General features: G+C 42.1%; 1 protein-coding gene across 1 annotated transcript in view; it reads right to left on the bottom strand.

Annotated features, from left to right (window-relative positions):
- Positions 1 to 13159, bottom strand: part of LOC311223805 (uncharacterized protein) — a gene marked incomplete at its 5' end in the record, with an annotated part of 51307 nt that extends 38148 nt beyond the window's left edge. The window contains 1 exon segment of the mRNA XM_084308571.1: positions 11491 to 13159. Coding sequence (XP_084164697.1) covers positions 11491 to 13159 — 1669 coding nt within the window.
- Positions 13160 to 24096: the final 10937 nt, after the last annotated feature.

Here is a 24096-nt window from a genome sequence, read left to right as displayed (position 1 = left end):
TGTTTTTGTGTTCTGTTCGCTCACGTTGCAGATACACACGGAGCTCTGGCTCCATCTGCTGGACAATCAAGCGAACTGCACTTAGCGTAGGCGAGGTAACTCCACCACGACCAATGTCCTCAAACTGAAAACATGTCATTTCATTACAGTCCCCTCGTGTTCATACTGAGGGAATGGGGTTTATATACTGTGAAAATAAACAGACAATGAAATACAATTGATGAAACTTTGAACCATTGCTCATTTGAAGGTGTGAATATCTGGTGTGTCTGCGGAGGACCAGGCCTCCCTCCGACCCTCCTCGAGTCCACCATTTGAAAACGCGCTTGCGAGGCCGTATTTTAACTACATGATTTCAACTTCAGATCTAATTGTATTGCTTATATTATTATCTATGTATTTCTACTATTACTCTGCCATACGTGTACCTCCCCTCCCCCATGCTGCTATTGATCGGAAACTTTATTAACAGATTGCAGAATGAGTACAGTAGGGCTCAATATACACACAATTGTTAAGGGGATGCAGACCAGATAAATACTTTCGTCTTGTTTACATCAGGGTCCCCCATTTTCAATTCATAGTGACGCCCGAATCCCCCCAAGATGGTCAATAAAGGAATATCTTACTTTAAAACTATGCAACGTTACTCCAGAGGCAGTGAGTTGAGCTTTTAAACGTCTGGCTCAACCCGTTAGAAATACTTGAACCTCTTGCCTCAACTGCTGGTGACGTTAATCGTCTCTGAAGAAGCTCCAGCTTTTCCATCCCTGCATCTGATCAAAACACTCGACGACAGAACAGAACTTAGACTGAAGTGGACATGCATTTTATTTTACATTTAACGCTAGACTAGGGAACTAAAAACAAATGGTTTTGACCCAAAAAAAAATCCATGAAAACTAATTGTTGACAACTAGTAATAAAGTAAACAAATGCACATAAATACTTACTAGAGTTGCATGTCTTACGTTTTCAAAACATCCGCCAACGTATTTCCCCATGAAAACCGAACGTCCCAGACGGTTTGGTCCTCTAACGTTGGTTTATGTCTCTTTCCATGTCCAACTTGTCTTCTTAATAATAAACAGCGCGGTGTAAAATACTCAAAAGGTACAGGTTATAAAATACTCAAAAGGTACAGGTTATATTCCAGTATGCCATGGTGGTGGTATTCATTTGTTCCTAACGCAGCAGGATACTTTGCCGAATTGCACAAACAATTGACTATGGGGGAGGGGGGGGGAGTTGTCCCAGGTGTCCATGCTGTGCAGTCCTGCGCATTGCAACTCATGGAGGTGTTAAGTGGTGGACCTGGGGGGGGGGGGGGGGGGGAGTGTCCCACTACATGACATGAGTCTTTCCTCTTAATCGTTGTATCTTCTGTACCCTCCATATATGCGAATCTAAACCAGTCTTTCTAAAAGCAAATATCCTAATTACTAATTTACTTCCAATGGAATTTGTAATTATGGCCTACAGAGGGGGGGGGGGCGCCGCCTGAAAACTTTGGGAACCCCTGGCTTATAGAAGAAATCTGGATATTGGGCCACTGCAAATTCGCCCCCTACTGGCCATGGCAGGCATCAACGTTATTAGATCACTTTTAGGGGGGCTGTGCCCTTTTTTTTTAAACTTTATTTTTTAGCATTTATCGCTTTTCTGGTCAAGCATGACCGACAGTTGTAGGGTGAAACGGGAGAGAGAGCAGGGGGAGACATTCGGCAAATGACGGCGAGTCCGGGAAGCCTATAACTGTTCCGCAACAGTAAGTTACTTCCGGGGTAGGCCTGATTGGCCCCGACAGGCACGTGACGCGCAACTTTCTCTGCCGCGCGGCACGCTCCGCGGAGCGGAGCGGCAGAGCTTGCGGAATTATGTAACCGTCCTAATCCGCCATGATTTTCATTCGGCGCTTCAGCTCACCTGGCAGAGCAGGGCCAGCCGTGTATAGGTGTAACAGACTGACAGCCAATGAAATGGGGTGCATTTGTCACGCTGTCCAAGGAGCTGAACTGCTCTCGTGCAGCCGTGTTCGAATCCCGGTCGGGGCAAAAGCCTGTCATACATTATCAAAGATAAACAGCTATGTTGAATCAATAAACATGAATATCACTAAATAAACATGAATATTGCACAGATTTAGATTATAATAGTAAAGCTATTATAATAGTTCAATGGTTGTGATGGCAAAGTTCGTGTCAGGTTCCTTACTGTATATTTGCATATCGTATGTCACAAATGTAACAGTACTATATACCTGTATGTCATGTATGTCCCTGTCATAAATGTCATGTATGTCATAAATGTCACTATGAATTGAAAATGGGGGACCCTGATGTAAACAAGACAAACGTCTTTCTCTGCATCCCCTTAAACATTTTGTGTGTATTGAGCCGTACTGTATTGTACCCATTCTGCAATCAGTTAAATAAAGTTTTCATTCATTCATTCTGTCCATCTGTCTCTCTCACTTGTTTAATCTTTGACTCCAACACTGGTTCTCTCGCAAAACCCCAAACATTACAATGCCCGCTACGATTGTGCAATAAAACAATAGTTTCGTTTGAGTTTACTCAGTTTATTTGATCAGGGACAGTGCATATCAATCAACAGTTTATACATTTATAAATTAATACAAATTACAGAAGAAAAAACATTATTATCAAACCAGATTGGAGGAGTGTAAAGGGGATAGTAAGAGACTATGGAAAACATTGAATGAAGCTGGGTATAAATAAAATGGGCAAAACGCCATCATTTATTGAGTCAGATGGTATATTCACCACTAAACCATTTGACATTGCAACTCATTTCAACAATTACTTTGTTTCCAAGGTAAACACAATTATAAATCAAATGTTGCCAATGAGTGGTAAGCGGTCAGACTCTGTAATTAAAAAACATATAATGTATGACAAGAAATGCCGATTTAAATTTAAATGCACAAGTCCAAATGATATTGAAAAGCTCCTCCTAGCCCTTAAACCAGATAAACCTTGCTGTGTTGATAATCTGAATGGAACACTGCTACAAATCTCTGCAAAATGTGTGGCTAAGCCACTATCACATATATTTAATTTATGTTTTGAAGAGAGGGTCTTTCCTCAGCCTTGGAAAATAGCCAAAGTAACTCCACTACCAAAGAACTGTAAATAGCCATTTACAGGTTCAAACAGTAGGCCCATTAGTATTTTACCAGTAATAGGTAAGTTATTGGAAGGAATTGTGTTCAAGTAGATTCAAAAGTATTTCAACGAAAACAACATTAATTCTGATTTCCAGCATGCATACAAAGTAGGATACTCTACAGGAACTGCTTTAACATCTCTTACAGATAGCTGGCTACAACTGATCGATAGGAAGTTAGTTGTGGGTACAGTGCTCTTGAATTTCAGTGCGGCTTTTCGACATCATAGATCATGGCCTATTATTATTGAAATTACACACATATGGGCTTGAAGACACTGCCATGGAATGGATGAGAAGCTACTTGTCTAATAGACAACAATGTGTTGTATTTAATGGTTCCATGTCAAATATGGTAACACTCCAGTGTGCTATTCCCCAAGGAAGTTGTAAAGGAACCCCTCCTTTACTCTATATTTGTAAATAATAATAATAATCTTCATTTATATAGCAATGTATAGAGCCATAACATACTGGAATAGGATCCCATTACATATTATACGGACGGAAAACTGACTGAGACTGAGTCGTGACGCTACCTCATATCGCAAATCTGATTGGTCAAAAAAAAAAAAAAAAACATTACAAGCGAACTAGTTCAAGATGGAAAGCAGTAAAAAGAAACGGACCTGCAGTTACAACCAAGACTGGCAAACGACACATGACTGGGTGAGGCAGATGGCAGGCAATCCGCAGCAGGCTTTCTGTGTTTTGCGTCATAGTTCGTTTTCAATTGCGCATGGAGGAGAATACAACTTGAAGCGCCACAGTGGACGTGAGTCTCACTTGAAAGTGGCTCACCAAAAAGAAACATCCAGATCTATGGAAACGTTTCTTTTTAAACCAAACAATGATAGCCAGACGGACAAGGTCACTGCAGCTGAGATAACAAGTGTCTATCACACAGTACAACACTCCCATTCATACAGGTCAGCCGACTGTGGTAACCTTTAACCTTTGATTTAAATCTATTCGGTGAAGACCATGGCAGTTATTCTAATATAGAAACACAATTTATTTGTATTATTATTTTTGTATTATACTACACTGTTTTCCCTAGTTCTGTGTTAACAGGGAATATCAAACACAAGACATTCCTGTCAAGTGATGACGTTTGAATATTTAAAACAGATGTTAGGTGGTATTTAATTTGTATTTATTTTGATTTAACCTTTAACCTTTGATTTAAATCTATTCAGTGAAGACCATGGCAGTTATTCTAATACAAAAAATTACATTATCTATCTGTCCCACTTTGTCCCACTTTGTCCCACCAAAATCGTACTGTTGTCCCACTTTGTCCCACCAAAATCTTACTGTTGTCCCACTTTTGGACTTTTTGCATCTGGTCACCCTAGATGCAGACCTGAGAAAGACTTTCGTCTTGTTTCCATCAGGGTCCTCCATTTCAATTCATCATATGACACACACGACATACAGATAGACAGTACTGCTACATTTATGACATTTATGACATACCAGATTTTCAAATACAGTACTGTTTGTGATACTAAAAAAATCCAGAAAAAGAGTGTATATACATTTGACATAGAAACTGTGCATTGGGGGAGGTTGGGTAGGTGGGGTGGCCGGTGGGGCTGTACATTGGAGGTGGGGGGGGGGGGGGGTTGGGTAGGGGGGGGGGGGGACACTGTACATTGGAATACTACTGACCTACATTTGACATAGAAACTGTACATTGGAGGAGGTTGGGTAGGTGGGGTGGGGTTGGGCTGTACATTGGAGGTGGGGGGGGGGGGGGGGTACAATACAAAATCTCTTTCCATTTCTCTCTCTCTCTATCTCTCATACACACTCTCACACATCATTTAATGTCTTACTGTCATTCTCTCCTCTCTTGCTTTCTTTTTCTCTCACACTTTCTCCTCTCTCTCTCTCACACACACACACACACACACACACACACACACACACACACACACTTTCTCCCTCTCTCTCTCGCGCATTTACTCTCATTCTCTCCTCTCTTGCTTTCTCTTTCTCTCACACTCACTATTCTCTCTTGCTCTCTCTCTCTGTCTCTCGCTCTATCACTGATTTGATTTACTGATTTGTTTGGAGGCTGGTTTCTTACCAGTTTCCTTTATGTCTCAGAAAGAACCCGACTTCATTGCTGGGCATTGGTGTCAAAGTAAATCTGCAGTAGTTCTCATTTCATGAGCAAAGTTATGTATATATATAATTATGACTTTATGAGACCCATGATTACAGTTGTTAAAAGCATATCTAGAGAATAACTTGATGTTACCAAATATGCACTAGTAGGTACAGTAACTGTATGTAGCACACTCTCAGGGGCTCATACAGAAACAAACATTTCATTATAAAGTATTCTGTATTTTGTTGTGACAAATAATAAACAAACTTGAACTTGAAAGAAAGTAGAGAACCCAGGGGAGGAAAGAAAGTACTTTTACTCTTGTATTTAAATACAGTTTTTAGGATACTTTACTTGAGTATTTCCAGTTTAGGGATCTCATATCAGATTACTTTATTCGCCATTTATGTAAACACAATGGAACGTGCTACGACAGTACAGTGCATAATCTTTTTTAACAAATAAGAATAATAATCACAACAATACATTTTACTATGTACACTTCAAAGGAAGTTTCCTAATTTATTTTCCTCAACCACATTTATACAAACCCTGCCAGGTACTGTACTTTCTTTTAATCCGAAATATGTGATCAGATGGAAAACATAACATTTAATGTTTAAGTCTGTCAATGTCAAAAGGAAGGAATCACAACCAGCATAACTGGATGTACAACCAGTTTGACGTCACACAGAGGTTGATGCATTGAGAATTTAGGAGCTCCCAAGCATTATAATCCTGTAGTACACCATACAGAATGTGTATTTACTTTAGTCACTTACATTCAATATTTACTTTTATGCTATTACTTTAATAGAATTTTTAATAGAGTCCTTTTACGTTTATCAGAGTACTATTCTATCAAATGGGGTAAAGTTGGTTTTGATATTGGATATTCACATAAATCCATTTCTCTCTTCAGCACCTCTGTCCCTTTGCCTGTGGGGAAGTCCACATCTTTATTTTCATAATCAACAATCAACAACCTTTTTTCATATGTATTCACCTTTTTAATTACTATTGAAATTCAATAGCGTTAGAATCAAACAAGTTAGAGTTCCAAAAGAATGCTGCTTTTAGTCTAGATATATATTACCATTGAAATGAAATAGCGTTACATTTAAATGACTTAGTGTTTGAAATCCAATGCTGGTTTAAATCTAGATATCCTCCCTCAAATAATTACTTTCTAAATTGATACCATTGAAATTCAATACTGTTACCTATGGCTGTTTACTTACTGTTTACTACTTACTGTTTACTATTCCAATATCAATGCTGGTTTAAGTATAGATATCATCCCTCCAATTAGCAGCAATTAGCTTGTCAAATATCTGTTCCAAATCTTTAAGGAAGAATATGAAACGGTCATGAATTACCATTGAAATTCAATAGCGTTAAATGAAAATGACGAGTTCCAAAAACAATGCTGGACTATGGGGGTACATTTCTATCAAAAATTCTACTTTACGATTGTGGATTCTACTTTTGCGTTTGTTTATTTTTGATAGAAATCTACCCCCATAGTAGTCTGCAGGTGGGAGGAGCTCCGAGAGTCTCAGTTCTGAGTCCTGAACCACATGAGAGAAAAGCTAGAGGTCACACAGGCTTTTAGACAGCTGCCTGGTGTTTATTCTTTTGCTAGTGTCTTTCTTTTCTTCTTGATGTTTTTATTAAAAGAAGACTTGCAGAATCTATAATAAATGGTTTATAAAAAAAAAAAATTAAACAATAACTTCTATGAGCAAGGCTCAATTATCATTTAATTGAGCTGTGATTAACACAACACAAGGATTCAGTGTCCCCGACGACATTACTGGTTGCCATATTCAAACTAATTTATTCTCAATAGCTGTCAAACTAAATTAATATTTGCAAAACTGTTTGTTTTTGGATGTGTGTGAGATTATTTGTAAAATAAATTGCCACTGTTGTTTTGGTGAAGTGCCCCTTTAACCTAATCAGATGGCAGCATTCCAGCTCATTTTGCAATGTAAAAACCATACCTGCATCATGTCATTGTGTCTTTACCACCACAGCGCCAGGTGTACTGGGACCACATTGGAAAGGTGCAAATGAAGGCAAGCCAAAGGTCAGTGAATACCACGATCACAACACCAGAGGGAGCTCCACAAATCATGTTAAACCCAGATTCGGCTCAAACAAGGGACTAAACACGTTTCGCAATTATGCCACATCAATGTGGAACGCCCTACCCACAGCTGTAAAGGAATGTGAATCACTACCCACTTTCAAAAACACTCTCAAAAAACACCTACGGGAGACTGCAATTCGAAACTGGCTCCTACAAATGTCCTAACCCAGTTGCACAGTAAATGACCAAGTATGGCTTTGTCAGTATTCCAATGTACAGTGTACAGTGTCGTCGTCCCCCCCTACCCGACCCCCCCCCCACCTCCAATGTACAGCCCCCACCCACCCACCCAACCCCACCCCACCCACCCAACCTCCTCCAATGTACAGTTTCTACGTCAAATGTATATACACTCTTTTTCTTGACTCTTTTTGTATCACAAACAGTACTGTATTTGCAAATCTGATATGTCATAAATGTATAGATGTAGCAGTACTGTCTATCTGTATGTCATGTATGTCATATATGTTATGATGAATTGAAAATGGGGGACCCTGATGTAAACAAGACTGGTCTGCATCCCCTTAACAATTGTATGTATTGAGCTGTACTGTACTGTACCCATTCTGCAATCTGTTAATAAACTTTTCAATCAATCAATCAATCAATCAATCAATCAAGCTATGTCGAATGATTGTATGGTGAATAGCGCCATCTTGTGTCCATGATAATCTGCCACCAGTTTATACTGTAAATCAGTGAGAGTTGCCCAGTGTTACAATGGCCCGTCCAGATCTCTTGTCATTGTATTGACTATAGGGCTTAAACCACTACACCTTGTATTCAAGATCCTTATATTTAATGGTTATCGTGATCGTGTGCAGTATCACAATTAATACAACAATAACACACCATTTTCCAGGCCAATATACAGATTACAGAACATACATTAAAAACTAAAAATCTATAGAAAATCTATTACATTTACAAACCAATGAGCTTCTATAGACAGTAGAACAGATATGCAGCCAGTATGAGCTTCTAGATACAGTAGAAAATATATGCAGCCAGTATGAGCTTCTAGACAGTAGAAAATATATGCAGCCAGTATGAGCTTCTAGATACAGTAGAAAAGATATGCAGCCAGTATGAGCTTCTAGATAAGACAGTAGAAAATATATTCAGCCAGTATGAGATTGTTGCATATACTCATGTTAGCATTAGTGCAGAATTTGACTAGAACTGTCTCATAGGGACGAATGCTGGAATGGCATTTTGAATGGCAGGCATAGTTAGACATAAGAAAGCTCTCATCGACAGACAGATTGCTAGTTATTCATAATGGCTGTCCAAATTACCTGAGTTCTACGGTTTACCCCATTATGCGTCTGTCTTCTTTCCATTGACTCCATAGGTAATTCTACCCTTGCTCAGCAGACACACGACAGAGTAGAGCAGTCGTCTGGTAATCCAGAGGTTCATGGTTCGATTCCCGCTCCTCCCGGGCAACGTGTCGAAGTGTCCTTGAGCAAGACACTTAACCCCTAATTGCTCCCGATGAGCAGGTTGGCATTCATTCGGTGTGTGAATGTGTGAGTGAATGGGTATAATGTGAGGAACAAATTGTAAAGCGCTTTGGATAAAAGTGCTAGTATATAAATGCAGCCATTTACCATTTATTATTTACATGCAGCTCTATGATGGGATCCCGAGGTTGAAGAGGTGGGTTAAAATGTTAACCCTGGTGACGGCCTTTCCAAATCTGCAGTGAACCATAATGTAACATGTTTCTGTAAATGTTACTACAGGAAGTGATTAAGCAATAGAACACAAGAGTAAATAACATCACATCTAAAGTATTTCAATCATCTCAGCCGCGACTCTATTTACTAGATTTACTACAACGCACAGCCTTTAGTGTTCTGTTGCTTTTATACAACAGATTTTATGCAATATCTGATTTCCCATTGTGAATAAAACACTTAGCTATAACGTTTTGATGAAGAGTTAATTCAGCGCAGTATACAATACACTAAACTACTCCTAGCAGTGTTGCTATAGCAAACAACATACAGTGACATGTTATATCATTTCAATTTCAAAGTGCAGCCATAATCAGCCTTTGTGTCCGTTTGAAGATTAGTTCTATAGATAATATACAAAATATTGTTTTGTTGTCCAACTGTAACAGTCCTATTTATTATGGATTATTAATTTCATATGTGGAACAAGATATGGTCCAAGGACAAAGCTGGAAGATTTTGCACAACCTTTGACCTTCATAACATGCTGTTATTTTGTCAGCAAAGATACGATATCTCCAGTGAACTGAAATAGAGTGCAGGTGTGTTGCATAACTTGTCTCTCATCATCACCACTGTACAAATGTTTATGTAAAGTCCTGTTGGACACTTAAATCAATATATATTTTGAATAAACTATGAACTTGTGAAAGTGTTGTTATTTTTATATATGTTTTTACACACTATACATTGCCCTTTATATTTTATGGGTAATTATTTTATACTAAATGTTTATATGAAGACAATTGTACAGTCACCTTATACAGTTATTATACAAAGGGAAACGTGATCATATCCAAATGTGTGCATTTTTTATTGGCTAGATTGAATATGTTAAAGGTAATTGATCCAAACATACATGAATGTGTAGCTCCACCACCAGACATAAGAATGGAGCCCTGTTTTCATAGCCTGCTGACTGACACCAGACAACGCTGCTTGTATTTGTTCTGTGGCTGAAACTCTTTGGGTATGTTGGCAATGTTTGCAAACATTGTAGTAAAACTGATCTATATTACATTTTACAATAGGTTCAGAAAGTTCCAAATATCTTATATTCCATGTACAGATCAAGGTAGACTTAGTATGGAGTACTATATTGCACAGGATATACTTATATTTATAATTATAGTTACAGTATATATATTGTACCGGGAGTAGACATAAGATAGAGTTAGCTATATTTGTACCAGGGGTAGACTTAGCATAGTTATTTGTATATTTATAACAGGTTGGGCTGTACATGTACACACATATTTGTATTATTGATACTGTAGAGTATAGACTTATGTTTCTATGAACTCTAACTCATTTCATTTGAACAGTATTGAATTTCAATGGTAATGTTAGATTTAGACTGAAGTTCTCATGTAGCACATCATGGAAATAGTGAGTTCAAGTGAATTCCTTCGCGTTGTGTTCAAAGTTCTATATTGAGGTTCAGTCGGTGAAACGGCAAGTTTCAAGCAAATATCCACTCGGGTCCTTCTGGGTTTAGATATGTCCACGTTTATTTAGTAAGAATACAAGAACAAAAGACAAAATGCACAATATTCAATAAATGGTCATTCTTCCTAAACCAGCTCCTATCTAGGTCTATCTCCCTCAAAGTCGGCCACCAGAAGAACAACTCTCTCTCTCTCTCCTTGAGCTCTTTTGATAATGCAGATGAGTCTGTTCTAAAACTAAACAGTTGCATTTACGACTGACCCATGCCCCACACATCCTGGCTGTGGGTTCAACAGAAGGCCTTGAAGATAGAGTGTCGCGTATGAAGTGTCCCGGCTGCCCAGAGACAAGAGGTGAGGGAGAAGGTTATAGGCTGAATCAACCTCCTCCATGGAGGTCCGGCCACCACATTGTTACCAACCCCCCCTGGAACAGAGAGAGGAGAGACGGACCCAAATCCCACAGTAATTCAAAATGACCAAAGGTGATCAAACACAAATACAACGGTTGCATATTGTTGTCCAGCCTACCCAGAGTATGGAAATAAAGATTTTGACTCCCCTGCATGCAAAGGGACAGAGGTATTGAAGATGGGAATCAAATATGTGAATATGTAAATATCCAATCAAACAAACTTTACCCCGGTAGGCTAGAAACTAGAAACAAAGCTAAACATAGAGTGTGTGTGTGTGTCCCTCAGAACAATGATAGAGTGACTGAGTGAATGTAACGCCTAATTACCTAATCTTTCACAACTCAGCTTCTTCAAGATCAATTTAAATCCAAAACCCTGGGTAGAGGAGCTGTGAATGTCACTGATCTCTACTTCAGCTCACAGAACTCGGCCTCCCCACCAGCCAGGTATGAGTAAAACCTAAGTCCAGGATAGAGAGGCTGAGTGAATGTGGTGTTGACTCTGTGCAGGAGGGTCATGGTGTCAGAGACGCTGTAGAAGCACAGAGTCCCTGCCCTGTGATCCAGGTACACTCCTATTCTGGAGGACCGTACTCTTGTACCCTGTACTCTTATTCTCTTGTTATCGTGTCTGAAGTGGTAATGACTTGGTGTGCACTCTAAAGCCCAGGATTTGGAATTTAATCCAAACACACTGTCCTCCCCGATGCCTGTTCTACTAATGTCTTTGTAGGAGGCTGCTACAGAAACCTCTCCAGTCCACTCCACCTCCCAGTAACAGCGTCCAGTCAGACCTTCTCTACCCAGAACCTGAGGCCACCATCCAATAAATCGTTCTGGGTGATCAGGATATGACTGCTCATGCTGCATACGTGTTGCTTTTCTGTTCCCCTCAGACAAAAACAGACGTGTGTATGTTGTGTTTGGGTTCAGTGTGATCGGAGAGGAATATTGTAAGAAGTCAGCTCTGGTCTTGGGCTCCGGTGGCAGTAAAATATTAACTGCATTCACTGTTGTTGAGATTCTGGGCCACTGCTCTTCCAGAACGTCCTCTAGTTTGTCTCTCAGCTTAGACACGACCTCAGTCACATCTGCAAAGTACAGGAGAGGAAGGACACTGATGCTGGGTAAGTCTGTAGACTCACTGGGACCGGAGAGGGGGGGGTAACTCTGTAGAAAGTGGATGTGGTCCTCTGTGTGTGAGAGCTGCTCCAGCTCAGTGTCTCTCCTCCTCAGGTCCGCTATCTCCTGCTCCAGTCTCTTCTGCACTTCTTCAGCCTGAGTCACTGTGGTCCTCTGTTGGGCTCTGATGACCTTCTTCAGCTCAGAGCGCCTCGTCTCCAAGGAGCGTATCAGCTCAGTAAAGATTCTCTCACCGTCCTCCACTGCTTTATCAGCAGAGCGATTGAGAGAATAAACAGCCTGTTGGGCCTCTTTGAGTCGCTTCTCTCTCTCCCAGACTCTCTGGTGGATTTTCTGCTGACTCATGCCAAGCTCTTTCTGTCTCTCCGTCCTTTCTGCTGCAGCTGAGACTGTATCATGGCCTTTATGTTCATCCATGGAACACAAATAACAGATACACTGCTGATCAGTACGACAGAAAACATCCAGAATCCTGTCATGACGAGTGCAGGTGTTCTCCTGAAGCCGTGTGGAGGCTATGACCAGCTTATGCTTCTTAAAGGTATCAGATTGATAGTGAGGCTGGAGGTGAGTTTCACAGTAAGAAGCCAGACATACCAGGCAGGACTTGAGGGCTTTCTGCTTTCTCCCAGTGCAGACATCACAGGCCACGTCTCCAGGTCCAGCATAACAGTGATCAGGAGGAGCAGCTTGGAGTCCTGTCTTCATTAGTTCTTCTATCACTTCAGCCAGCATGTTGTTTTTCTTCAGAGCAGGCCTCGGAGTAATAGTCTCCCTGCACTGGGGACATGTGTAGATCCCCCTCTGATCATCGCGATCCCAGCAGTCTTTAATACAGCCCATACAGTAGCTGTGTCCACAGGGAATAGTTACCGGATCCTTCAGTAGATCCAGACAGATAGAACAGCAGAACTGGTCCCGGTACAGATCAACTCCTTGCTGCGCCATTTCAAGTTTTGTTTTCTCAGGAAGAGTAAATTCTGATCGTGTGGGTGGAAGGTGCTTCCTGGTTGTAGAGTAAACTCTGATTGTGTGTGACGTGTGTTTGGTGGGAGGTGCTTCCTGGTTATAGTTGTACAGGGGAGGAGTCACTTTAAAGAGACAGTGTCTATTTTACTGTGATTCATAGATAGATGTTTTTACATAGTTCAGACTTTCTCTCGCCATCAACTACCTCTAATGTGTTTGCTTTGTCAAGGAAACCCCACTAAAACTCATAAGCACAAAGAGAGAAAGAGGTATACATGTAACGGTTGTGACAACGTCACCTTAAACTTCGATGCCTCGAGTGGGAGTTGAACCCCGGTCTCCTGCACGGGGGCCGACATCACAAACCGCTGCGCCAAGAAAGGATATGATAATACAACACAATACAATATCTCTTTCTCCTATCTCTCTCTCACACACACACTTTCTCCCTCTCTCTCTCGCATTTACTCTCATTCTCTCCTTTCTTGCTTTCTCTCACACTCACTATTCTCTCTTGCTCTCTCTCTGTCTCTCGCTCTATCACTGATTTGATTTACTGATTTGCACATAGGGCTGACCCACCCCCCCTCCCCCACAACGGAGGGCCTCCAGACACATCTGAGGACAGCAACCAGCCCCCCCCCCCCCCACGTCGCGGGCTTTCACACCGACCAAAGACACCAGCAGAGGACAAAGGATCATCCCCACCCCCCCTCCAGACACATCTGAGGACAGCAACCAGCCCCCCCCCCCCCCCCCCCCCCCCCACATCGCGGGCTTTCACACCGACCAAAGACACCAGCAGAGGACAAAGGATCATCCCCACCCCCCCTCCTAACATCAATGAACACAGGACCCCATCCCCCCCTCCCCACCTACCGCCACAATATCAACCACACACCACAGTGGAAAATCACTTCGAACTAGAAGACATTAATGAAATAACAAACTCAAATGGACTTCACATATTTCTGGCTCGAAAGTCATGGAAAAAATAGTATACGAACAGGTCGAAAAGTACCTTGCGGATAAAAATCTAATCTACGAATTCCAATCTGGCTTCAGAACATCCCACTCCACTGACACATGCCTTCTCTATTTGAACGACCACATCAAGCAAGAGGTGGACGCGGGCAAATACTGCGGCATGGTCATGCTAGACCTACAAAAGGCCTTCGACACTGTCAATCACACCATTCTGATTGACAAGCTAAAAGCAATTGGTTTTGATAGTTTATCAGTGAGCTGGATACAATCCTACCTGGAGGGGAGAGAACAGATGGTGGAGGTAAACGGTACCCTATCCCCCCCCTCACAGTGAACTGTGGTGTTCCACAAGGAAGCATACTAGGACCACTACTGTTCCTAATTTATGCAAATGACATGTCGTCAGCTTGTGACTGCAACTTGTTCCTGTTTGCGGACGACTCAGCCCTGCTGGTCTCTGACAAGAACAAGTTACAGGTTGAAAAAACCCTCAGCTCGGAACTAGGCAAAATCTGCATATGGCTTGCCGACAACAAACTATCATTACACATGGGCAAAACAGAGTCCATTCTCTTCGGTTCAAATAACAAACTCAGCAAGACCGACGGCTTCTCAGTTACAGTGGGTGACTGACAATATTGTCACAAGGAAAGATGAAATTACCTACCTGGGTTCCATCCTAGAGGCTAATCTTTCCTGTGACAAAATGGCATCCAATGTAATAAAAAAAAGTCAATCAACAAACTCGATTCTTGTACCGGATCTCCTCCCTGGTAAACAAGAATACCCTGAAGACTCTGGCAGGAGCACTCATTCAAGGGTACTATGACTATGCTTGCACCTCATGGTACCAAAGCACCTCAAAGGCACTAAAAACCAAATTACAAACATCTCAAAACAAACTAGTCAGACTACTGCTTGACCTGACTCCTAGAACCCACGTACCTCACCCCTGCACACTTTGCCAACCTAGGATGGCTTAGAGTAGACGACAGAGTACAGCAACTTGCAATGGGCCTGGTCTACAAGATACACTACACGACCAAGGTACCCATGTACATGTCAAAATACTTCCCAAAGGTCAGTGAATACCACGATCACAACACCAGAGGGAGCTCCACAAATCATGTAAAACCCAGATTCGGCTCAAACAAGGGACTAAACACGTTTCGCAATTATGCCACAACAATGTGGAACGCCCTACCCAAAGCTGTAAAGGAATGTGAATCACTACCCACCTTCAAAAACACTCTCAAAGAACACCTACGGGAGACTGCAATTCAAAACTGGCCCCTACAAATGTCCTAACCCAGTTGTACAATAAAGACCAAGCATGGCTTTGTCAGTATTCCAATGTACAGCCCCACCCAACCCCACCCCACCTACCCAACCTCCTCCAATGTACAGTTTCTATGTCAAATGTATGTCAGTATTCCAATGTACAGTCCCCCCCCCCCTTACCCAACCCCCCCCCCCCCCACACCTCCAATATACAGCCCCACCCCACCTACCCAACCTCCCCCAATGCACAGTTTCTATGTCAAATGTATATACACTCTTTTTCTGGATTTTTTTAGTATCACAAACAGTACTGTATTTGAAAATCTGGTACGTCATAAATGTATAGATGTAGCAGTACTGTCTATCTGTATGTCGTGTGTGTCATATGATGAATTGAAAATGGGGGACCCTGATGGAAACAAGACGAAAGTCTTTCTCAGGTCTGCATCCTCTTAACAATTGTATGTATTGAGCTGTACTGTACTGTACCCATTCTGCAATCTGTTAATAAACTTTTCAATCAATCAATTCAATCAATTCAATTCAATCAATGGTTTCTTACCAGTTTCCTTTATGTCTCAGAAAGAACTCGACTTCATTGCTGGGCATTTGGTGTCAAAGTAAATCTGCAGTAGTTCTCATTTCATGAGCAAAGTTATGTATATATATATAATTATGAGACCCATGATTACAGTTGTTAAAAGGATATCTAGATTCTAGAGAATAACTTGATGTTACCAAATATGCATTAGTAAATAGGTACAGTAACTGTATGTAGCACACTCAGGGGCTCATACAGAAACAAGCATTTCATTATAAAGTGTTCTGTATTTTGTTGTGACAAATAATAAACAAACTTGAACTTGAAAGAAAGTAGAGAACCCAGGGGAGGAAAGAAAGTACTTTTACTCTTGTATTTAAATACAGTTTGTAGGATACTTTACTTGAGTATTTCCAGTTTAGGGATCTCAGATTCAGATTACTTTATTCACCATTTATGTAAACACAATGGAACGTGCTACGACAGTACAGTGCATAATCTTTTTTAACAAATAAGAATAATAATCACAACAATACATTTTACTATGTACACTTCAAAGGAAGTTTCCTAATTTATTTTCCTCGACCACATTTATACAAACCCTGCCAGTTACTGTACTTTCTTTTAATCCAAAATATGTGATCAGATGGAAAACATAACATTTAATGTTTAAGTCTGTCGATGTCAAAAGGAAGGAATCACAACCAGCATATACAACCAGTTTGACGTCACACAGAGGTTGATGCATTGAGAATTTAGGAGCTCCCAAGCATTATAATCCTGTAGTACACCATACAGAATGTGTATTTACTTTAGTCACTTACATTCAATATTTACTTTTATGCTATTACTTTAGTAGAATTTTTAATAGAGTCCTTTTACGTTTATCAGAGTACTATTCTATCAAATGGGGTAAAGTTGGTTTGATATTGGACATTCACATAATCCATTTCTCTCTTCAGCACCTCTGTCCCTTTGCCTGTGGGGAAGTCCACATCTTTATTTTCATACTCAACAATCAACAACCTTTTTTCATATGTATTCACCTTTTTAATTACTATTGAAATTCAATAGCGTTAGAATCAAACAAGTTAGAGTTCCAAAAGAATGCTGCTTTTAGTCTAGATATATATTACCATTGAAATGAAATAGCGTTACATTTATTTTATTTATTTATTTTATTAACATTTATTAGGTTCGCTGAGAGGATGCTCTTTTTCAGGAACGCCCTGCTTCACATTCACACAGTTCCATTCACACCTGGGAGCTGCCCAATACAACCACAGTCTGACACCGTTGGCCACTGAGCAACTCCACTGGAGCAGTTGGGGGTTAAGTGCCTTGCTCAAGGACACTTCAGCGGTTGGTGTTAAGGGGATAGGAGAGTTATTTAAATGACTTAGTGTTTGAAATCCAATGCTGGTTTAAATCTAGATATCATCCCTCAAATAATTACTTTCTAAATTGATACCATTGAAATTCAATACCGTTACCTATGCTGTTTACTTACTGTTTACTACTTACTGTTTACTATTCCAATATCAATGCTGGTTTAAGTATAGATATCATCCCTCCAATCAGCAGCAATTAGCTTGTCAAATATCTGTTCCAAATCTTTAAGGAAGAATATGAAACGGTCATGAATTACCATTGAAATTCAATAGCGTTAAATGAAAATGACGAGTTCCAAAAACAATGCTGAAGTCTGCAGGTGGGAGGAGCTCCGAGAGTCATCACACACATAATAAACCTCTCCATAAAACAGGGACACGTCCCCAAGGACTTCAAAATTGCGAGAGTAACACCCCTGCACAAAAAGGGCAGCAAATTAGACCCGGGTAACTACCGCCCTGTTTCTATCCTTACATCCATCTCGAAAGTCATGGAAAAAATAGTATACGAACAGATCGAAAAGTACCTCGCGGAAAAAAATCTAATCTACGAATTCCAATCTGGCTTCAGAACATCCCACTCCACTGACACATGCCTTCTCTACTTGAACGACCACATCAAACAAGAGGTGGACGCGGGCAAATACTGCGGCATGGTCATGCTGGACCTACAAAAGGCCTTCGACACTGTCAATCACACCATTCTGATTGACAAGCTAAAAGCAATTGGTTTTGATAGTTTATCAGTGAGCTGGATACAATCCTACCTGGAGGGGAGGGAACAGATGGTGGAAGTAAACGGTACACTATCCCCCCCCCTCACAGTGAGCTGTGGTGTTCCACAAGGAAGCATACTAGGACCGCTACTATTCCTAATTTATGCAAATGACATGTCGTCAGCTTGTGACTGCAACTTGTTCCTGTTTGCGGACGACTCAGCCCTGCTGGTCTCTGACAAGAACAAGTTACAGGTTGAAAAAGCCCTCAGCTCGGAACTAGGCAAAATCTGCATATGGCTCGCCGACAACAAACTATCATTACACATGGGCAAAACAGAGTCCATTCTCTTCGGTTCAAATAACAAACTCAGCAAGACCGACGGCTTCTCGGTTATAGTGGGTGACAATATTATCACAAGGAAAGATGAAATTACCTACCTGGGTTCCATCCTAGAGGCTAATCTTTCCTGTGACAAAATGGCATCCAATGTAATAAAAAAAGTCAACCAACGAACGCGATTCTTGTACCGGATCTCCTCTCTGGTAAACAAGAATACCCTGAAGACTCTAGCAGGAGCACTCATTCAAGGGTACTACGACTATGCTTGCACCTCATGGTACCAAAGCACCTCAAAGGCACTAAAAAACAAATTACAAACATCTCAAAACAAGCTAGTCAGACTACTACTTGACCTGACTCCTAGAACCCACCTCACCCCTGCCCACTTTGACAACCTAGGATGGCTTAGAGTAGACGACAGAGTACAGCAACTTGCAATGGGCCTGGTCTACAAGATACACTACGCGACCAAGGTACCCATGTACATGTCAAAATACTTCCCAAAGGTCAGTGAATACCACGATCACAACACCAGAGGGAGCTCCACAAATCATGTAAAACCCAGATTCGGATCAAACAAGGGACTAAACACGTTTCGCAATTATGCCACATCAATGTGGAACGCCCTGCCTAAAGCTGTAAAGGAATGTGAATCACTACCCACCTTCAAAAACACTCTCAAAAAACACCTACGTGAGACTGCAATTCGAAACTGGCCCCTACAAATGTCCTAACCTAGTTGTACAGTAAATGACCAAGTAAGGCTTTGTCAATATTCAAATGTACAGTGTAAAATGTGTGTGTGTCCCCTTCCCAACCCCCCCCCCCCCCCCCCCACCTCCAATGTACAGCCCTCACCCAACCCACCCAACCCCACCCCACCCAACCAACCTCCTCCAATGTACAGTTTCTATGCCAAATGTATATACACTCCTTTTCTGGACACTTTTGTATCACAAACAGTACTGTATTTGCAAATCTGATATGTCATAAATGTATAGATGTAGCAGTACTGTCTATCTGTATGTCATGTATGTCATATATGTTATGATGAATTGAAAATGGGGGACCCTGATGTAAACAAGTCGAAAGTCTTTCTCTGGTCTGCATCCCCTTAACAATTGTATGTATTGAGCTGTACTGTACTGTACCCATTCTGCAATCTGTTAATAAACTTTTCAATCAATCAATCAATTCAGTCTGCAGGTGGGAGGAGCTCCGAGAGTCTGCAGGTGGGAGGAGCTCCGAGAGTCTCAGTTCTGAGTCCATTTATGAACCACATGAGAGAAAAGCTAGAGGTCACACAGGCTTTTAGACAGCTGCCTGGTGTTTATTCTTTTGCTGGTTTCTTTCTTTTCTTCTTGATGTTTTTATTAAAAGAAGACTTGCAGAATCTATAATAAATGGTTTATAAAAAAAAACATTTGAAACAATAACTTCTATGAGCAAGGCTCAATTATTATTTAATTGAGCTGTGATTAACACAACACAATTATTCAGTGTCCCCGACGACATTACTGGTTGCCATATTCAAACTAATTTACTCTCAATAGCTGTCAAACTAAATTAATATTTGCAAAACTTTGCACAAGTTTTTGGATGTGTGTGAGGTTATTTGTAAAAATAAATTGCCCCTGTTTTTTGGTGAAGTGCCCCTTCAGGAGACTCAGGTCCTTCAACGTGTGCAATAGACTGCTGCAGTCATTCTATCAGTCTGTAGTGTCCAGCGTCCTCTTCTATGCTGTGGCATGCTGGGGAGGCTACATCAACTCAAGGGACACCAACAAGCTCAACAAGCTGGTGAGGAAGGCTAGCTCCGTGGTGGGAGTCGAGCTACCTAGACTAGAGGTGATGGCAGAGAGGGGGATGAGAAGGAAGCTGGCTGCCATCCTGGAGAACCCCTCCCACCCTCTCTACGACGAGCTAGTCAGATTCAGATTCAGATTACTTTATTCACCATATTGTACAGGTACAAATGGAACGTGATTTGACATTTCAATGCATGATTATTCACAAATAGGAACAACAAAATAATAATAATGATAAATAAATAAGTGCAAAACAGGACAGAACAGTGAGACAACAATAAGACAGTAAAGTGCAGTGGTAGTGGTAGGGGACATGGATACAGTGCAGCATAGTTCAAGTCCAGAAGTCCAGCCCTAGCAGCTCGCCATAGAGGGGGGATGGAGCAGGGGGACACCTGACTCGTTAACCAGGCGAGCCGCTGAGGGGAAGAAACTCAGTCTGTGGCGGGACTTTAGTGTCTTGGGCAGCCGTAGCCGCCTGCCGTGGGGGAGCATGTTGAAGAGGTTGTGACCCGGGTGGGCGGGGTCTGCCATGATCTTCCTCGCCCTCCTCAAGGCCCTGGTGGAATGTAGGGACTCGAGGGAGGGAAGGGGGCAGCCGATCACCCTCTCCGCCGAGCGTATCACCCGCTGCAGCTTGGCCTTGTCCCTGACCGTGGCTGCAGGGAACCAGGTGATGATGGAGAGGGTGAGGATGGACTGGATGATGGCGGTGTAAAACTGGACCATCATGGTCCTCGGCAGCCTGAACTTCCTCAGCTGACGTAGGAAGTACATCCTCTTCCGGGCCTTTTTATTGAGAGCGATGGTGTTCAGCTCCCATTTTAGGTCCCGGGAGAGTGTCATGCCGAGGAAGCGGCAGGACTCCACAGAGGCCACCGGGGTGCCTCCCAGAATGATCGGGGTGGGGGGGGGCTGCCTTCCGCCTGAAGTCCACTACCATCTCCACTGTTTTCTGGGCGTTGAGGTCCAGGTTGTTGCAGCTGCACCAGCTCAGCAGCCTCTCGATCTCCCTCCTGTAGGCGGACTCGTCCCCCCTGGATATGAGACCCACCAGGGTGGTGTCGTCCGCAAATTTCAGGAGTTTGACCGAGGGGTGCAGAGAGACGCAGCTGTTGGTGTACATGGAGAATAGTAGTGGGGACAGAACACAGCCCTGTGGGGAGCCAGTGCTGATGGACTTGGGATCGGAGATGTTGATTCCCAACTTCACCCGCTGAGTCCTGTTAGTCAGGAAGTCCGTGATCCACCTGCAGGTAGAGTCCGGCACCTGCAGCAGGGACATCTGGTGCTCCAGGATGTGCGGGAGTATGGTGTTGAAGGCCGAGCTGAAGTCCACTAACAGAATCCTGGCGTAGGTCCCTGCAGTGTCCAGGTGTTCCAGGACATAATGCAGAGCCATGTTCACAGCATCGTCCGTGGAACGGTTGGCTCTGTATGCAAACTGCAGGGGGTCCAGGAGAGGGTCTGTGGTGGACTTCAGGTGGGCCAGGACAAGGCGCTCAAAGACCTTCATGACCACAGACGTCAGGGCGACCGGTCTGTAGTCGTTAAGGCCTGTGACCTTGGCCTTCTTGGGGACGGGGATGATGGTCGAGGCCTTAAAACATGCTGGGACCCGACACAGCTCCAGTGAGGTGTTAAAAATGTTAGTGAACACTGGGGACAGCTGGTCGGCACAGTGCTTCAGGGTGGCGGGTGAGATAGAGTCAGGACCGGCTGCCTTCCGGGGGTTTTGGCTCTTAAACAGGCGGTTCACCTCTCTTTCTGTGACAGAGAGGGGGGGGGGGGGGGAGGAGGAGGGGTGGCGGGAGAGGGGAAGGGGAATGGGGGGTGGGTGGGAGGGGGGGGTCGTGGTAGGGGAGACAGGGTTACCACTGGGGACCGGGGGGGTGATTGTGGTCTGGGGGTGTGAGGAAAGGGGGCCGGGGGTTCCCTGTCAAACCGGCAGTAAAACTCATTGAGCTCATTTGCCAGTAGAAGGTTGTCAGACGTCTGTGGGTCAAGATGAGTCAAGATGAGAAGCACGTTCAGCCACAGACTCATACCCCCCCGACACTCAACTAACCGCCTCGGACAGTGCTTGTATACCAGCGGCCATCAGGCTCCACAACAGTGGGCAGCGACTGCTGCCAGACATTGACCTAGAACTAATAGGAACCCAAGGAGGACAATAACACTACCTTAGGCATACTGCACCTTATATTATCTGGTATGTCATAAATGTATAGATGTAGCAGTACTGTCTATCTGTATGTCGTGTGTGTCATATGATGAATTGAAAATGGAGGACCCTGATGGAAACAAGACGAAAGTCTTTCTCAGGTCTGCATCCTCTTAACAATTGTATGTATTGAGCTGTACTGTACTGTACCCATTCTGCAATCTGTTAATAAACTTTTCAATCAATCAATCAATCAATCATGTGGATACTGTGATACTGTGAATAATGTATATTTCCGTTAGTTAGATAGTAAATTATAACACTACCTTATGCATACTGCACCTTATGTGACACTGTGAATATATATTTCAGTTAGTTAGATAGTAAATTATATTGACCTATTTGTTTACACTGCTTGTGTTGTTTTTACTACCTGTACCCCCCCCCCCTCCCCCATGCTGCTATGATGCCTGAATTTCCCCAAGGGGATCAATAAAGAAATATCTTATCTTAACCTAATCAGATGGCAGCATTCCAGCTAATTTTGCAATGTAAAATATCTGCATCTTGTCATTGTGTCTTTACCAGCACAGCACCTGGTGTACTGGGACAACATTGGAAAGGTGCAAATGAAGGCAAGCTAGAGTCTAATGATTGTATGGTGAATAGCGCCATCTTGTGTCCATGATAATCTGCCACCAGTTTATACTGTAAATCAGTGAGAGTTGCCAAGTGTTACAATGGCCCGTCCAGATCTCTTGTCATTGTATTGACTATAGAGCTAAAACCACTACACCTTGTATTCAAGATCCTTATATTTAATGGTTATCGTGTGCAGTATCATAATTAATACAACAATAACACACCATTTGCCAGGCCAATATACAGATTACAGAACATACATTAAAAACTAAAAATCTATAGAAAATCTATTACATTTACAAACCAATGAGCTTCTATAGACAGTAGAACAGATATGCAGCCAGTATGAGCTTCTAGATACAGTAGAAAATATATGCAGCCAGTATGAGCTTCTAGATACAGTAGAAAATATATGCAGCCAGTATGAGATTGTTACATACTCATGTTAGCATTAGTGCAGAATTTGACTAGAACTGTCTCATAGGGACGAATGCTGGAATGGCATTTTGAATGGCAGGCATAGTTAGACATAAGAAAGCTCTCATCGACAGACAGATTGCTAGTTATTCATAATGGCATTGAAAGACTGTCCAAATTACCGTCGGTGTGTGAATGTGTGAGTGAATGGGTATAATGTGAGGAACAAATTGTAAAGCGCTTTGGATAAAAGTGCTAGTATATAAATGCAGCCATTTACCATTTACATGCAGCTCTATGCTGGGATCGCGAGGTTGAAGAGGTGGGTTAAAATGTTAACCCTGGTGACGGCCTTTCCAAATCTGCAGTGAACCATAATGTAACATGTTTCTGTAAATGTTACTACAGGAAGTGATTAAGCAATAGAACACAAGAGTAAATAACATCACATCTAAAGTATTTCCATCATCTCAGCCGCGACTCTATTTACTAGATTTACTACAACGCACAGCCTTTAGTGTTCTGTTTGATTGATTGATTGAAAAGTTTATTAACAGATTGCAGAATGGGTACAGTACAGTACAGCTCAATACATACAATTGTTAAGGGGATGCAGACCAAAGAAA

This window comes from Notolepis coatsorum (genome assembly GCF_963971535.1).
Source record: "Notolepis coatsorum genome assembly, chromosome: 2".
NCBI lineage: Eukaryota > Metazoa > Chordata > Actinopteri > Aulopiformes > Paralepididae > Notolepis > Notolepis coatsorum.
The sequence above is the reverse complement of the archived record's forward strand: the minus strand, read 5'-3'. Positions and strand labels throughout refer to the sequence as shown.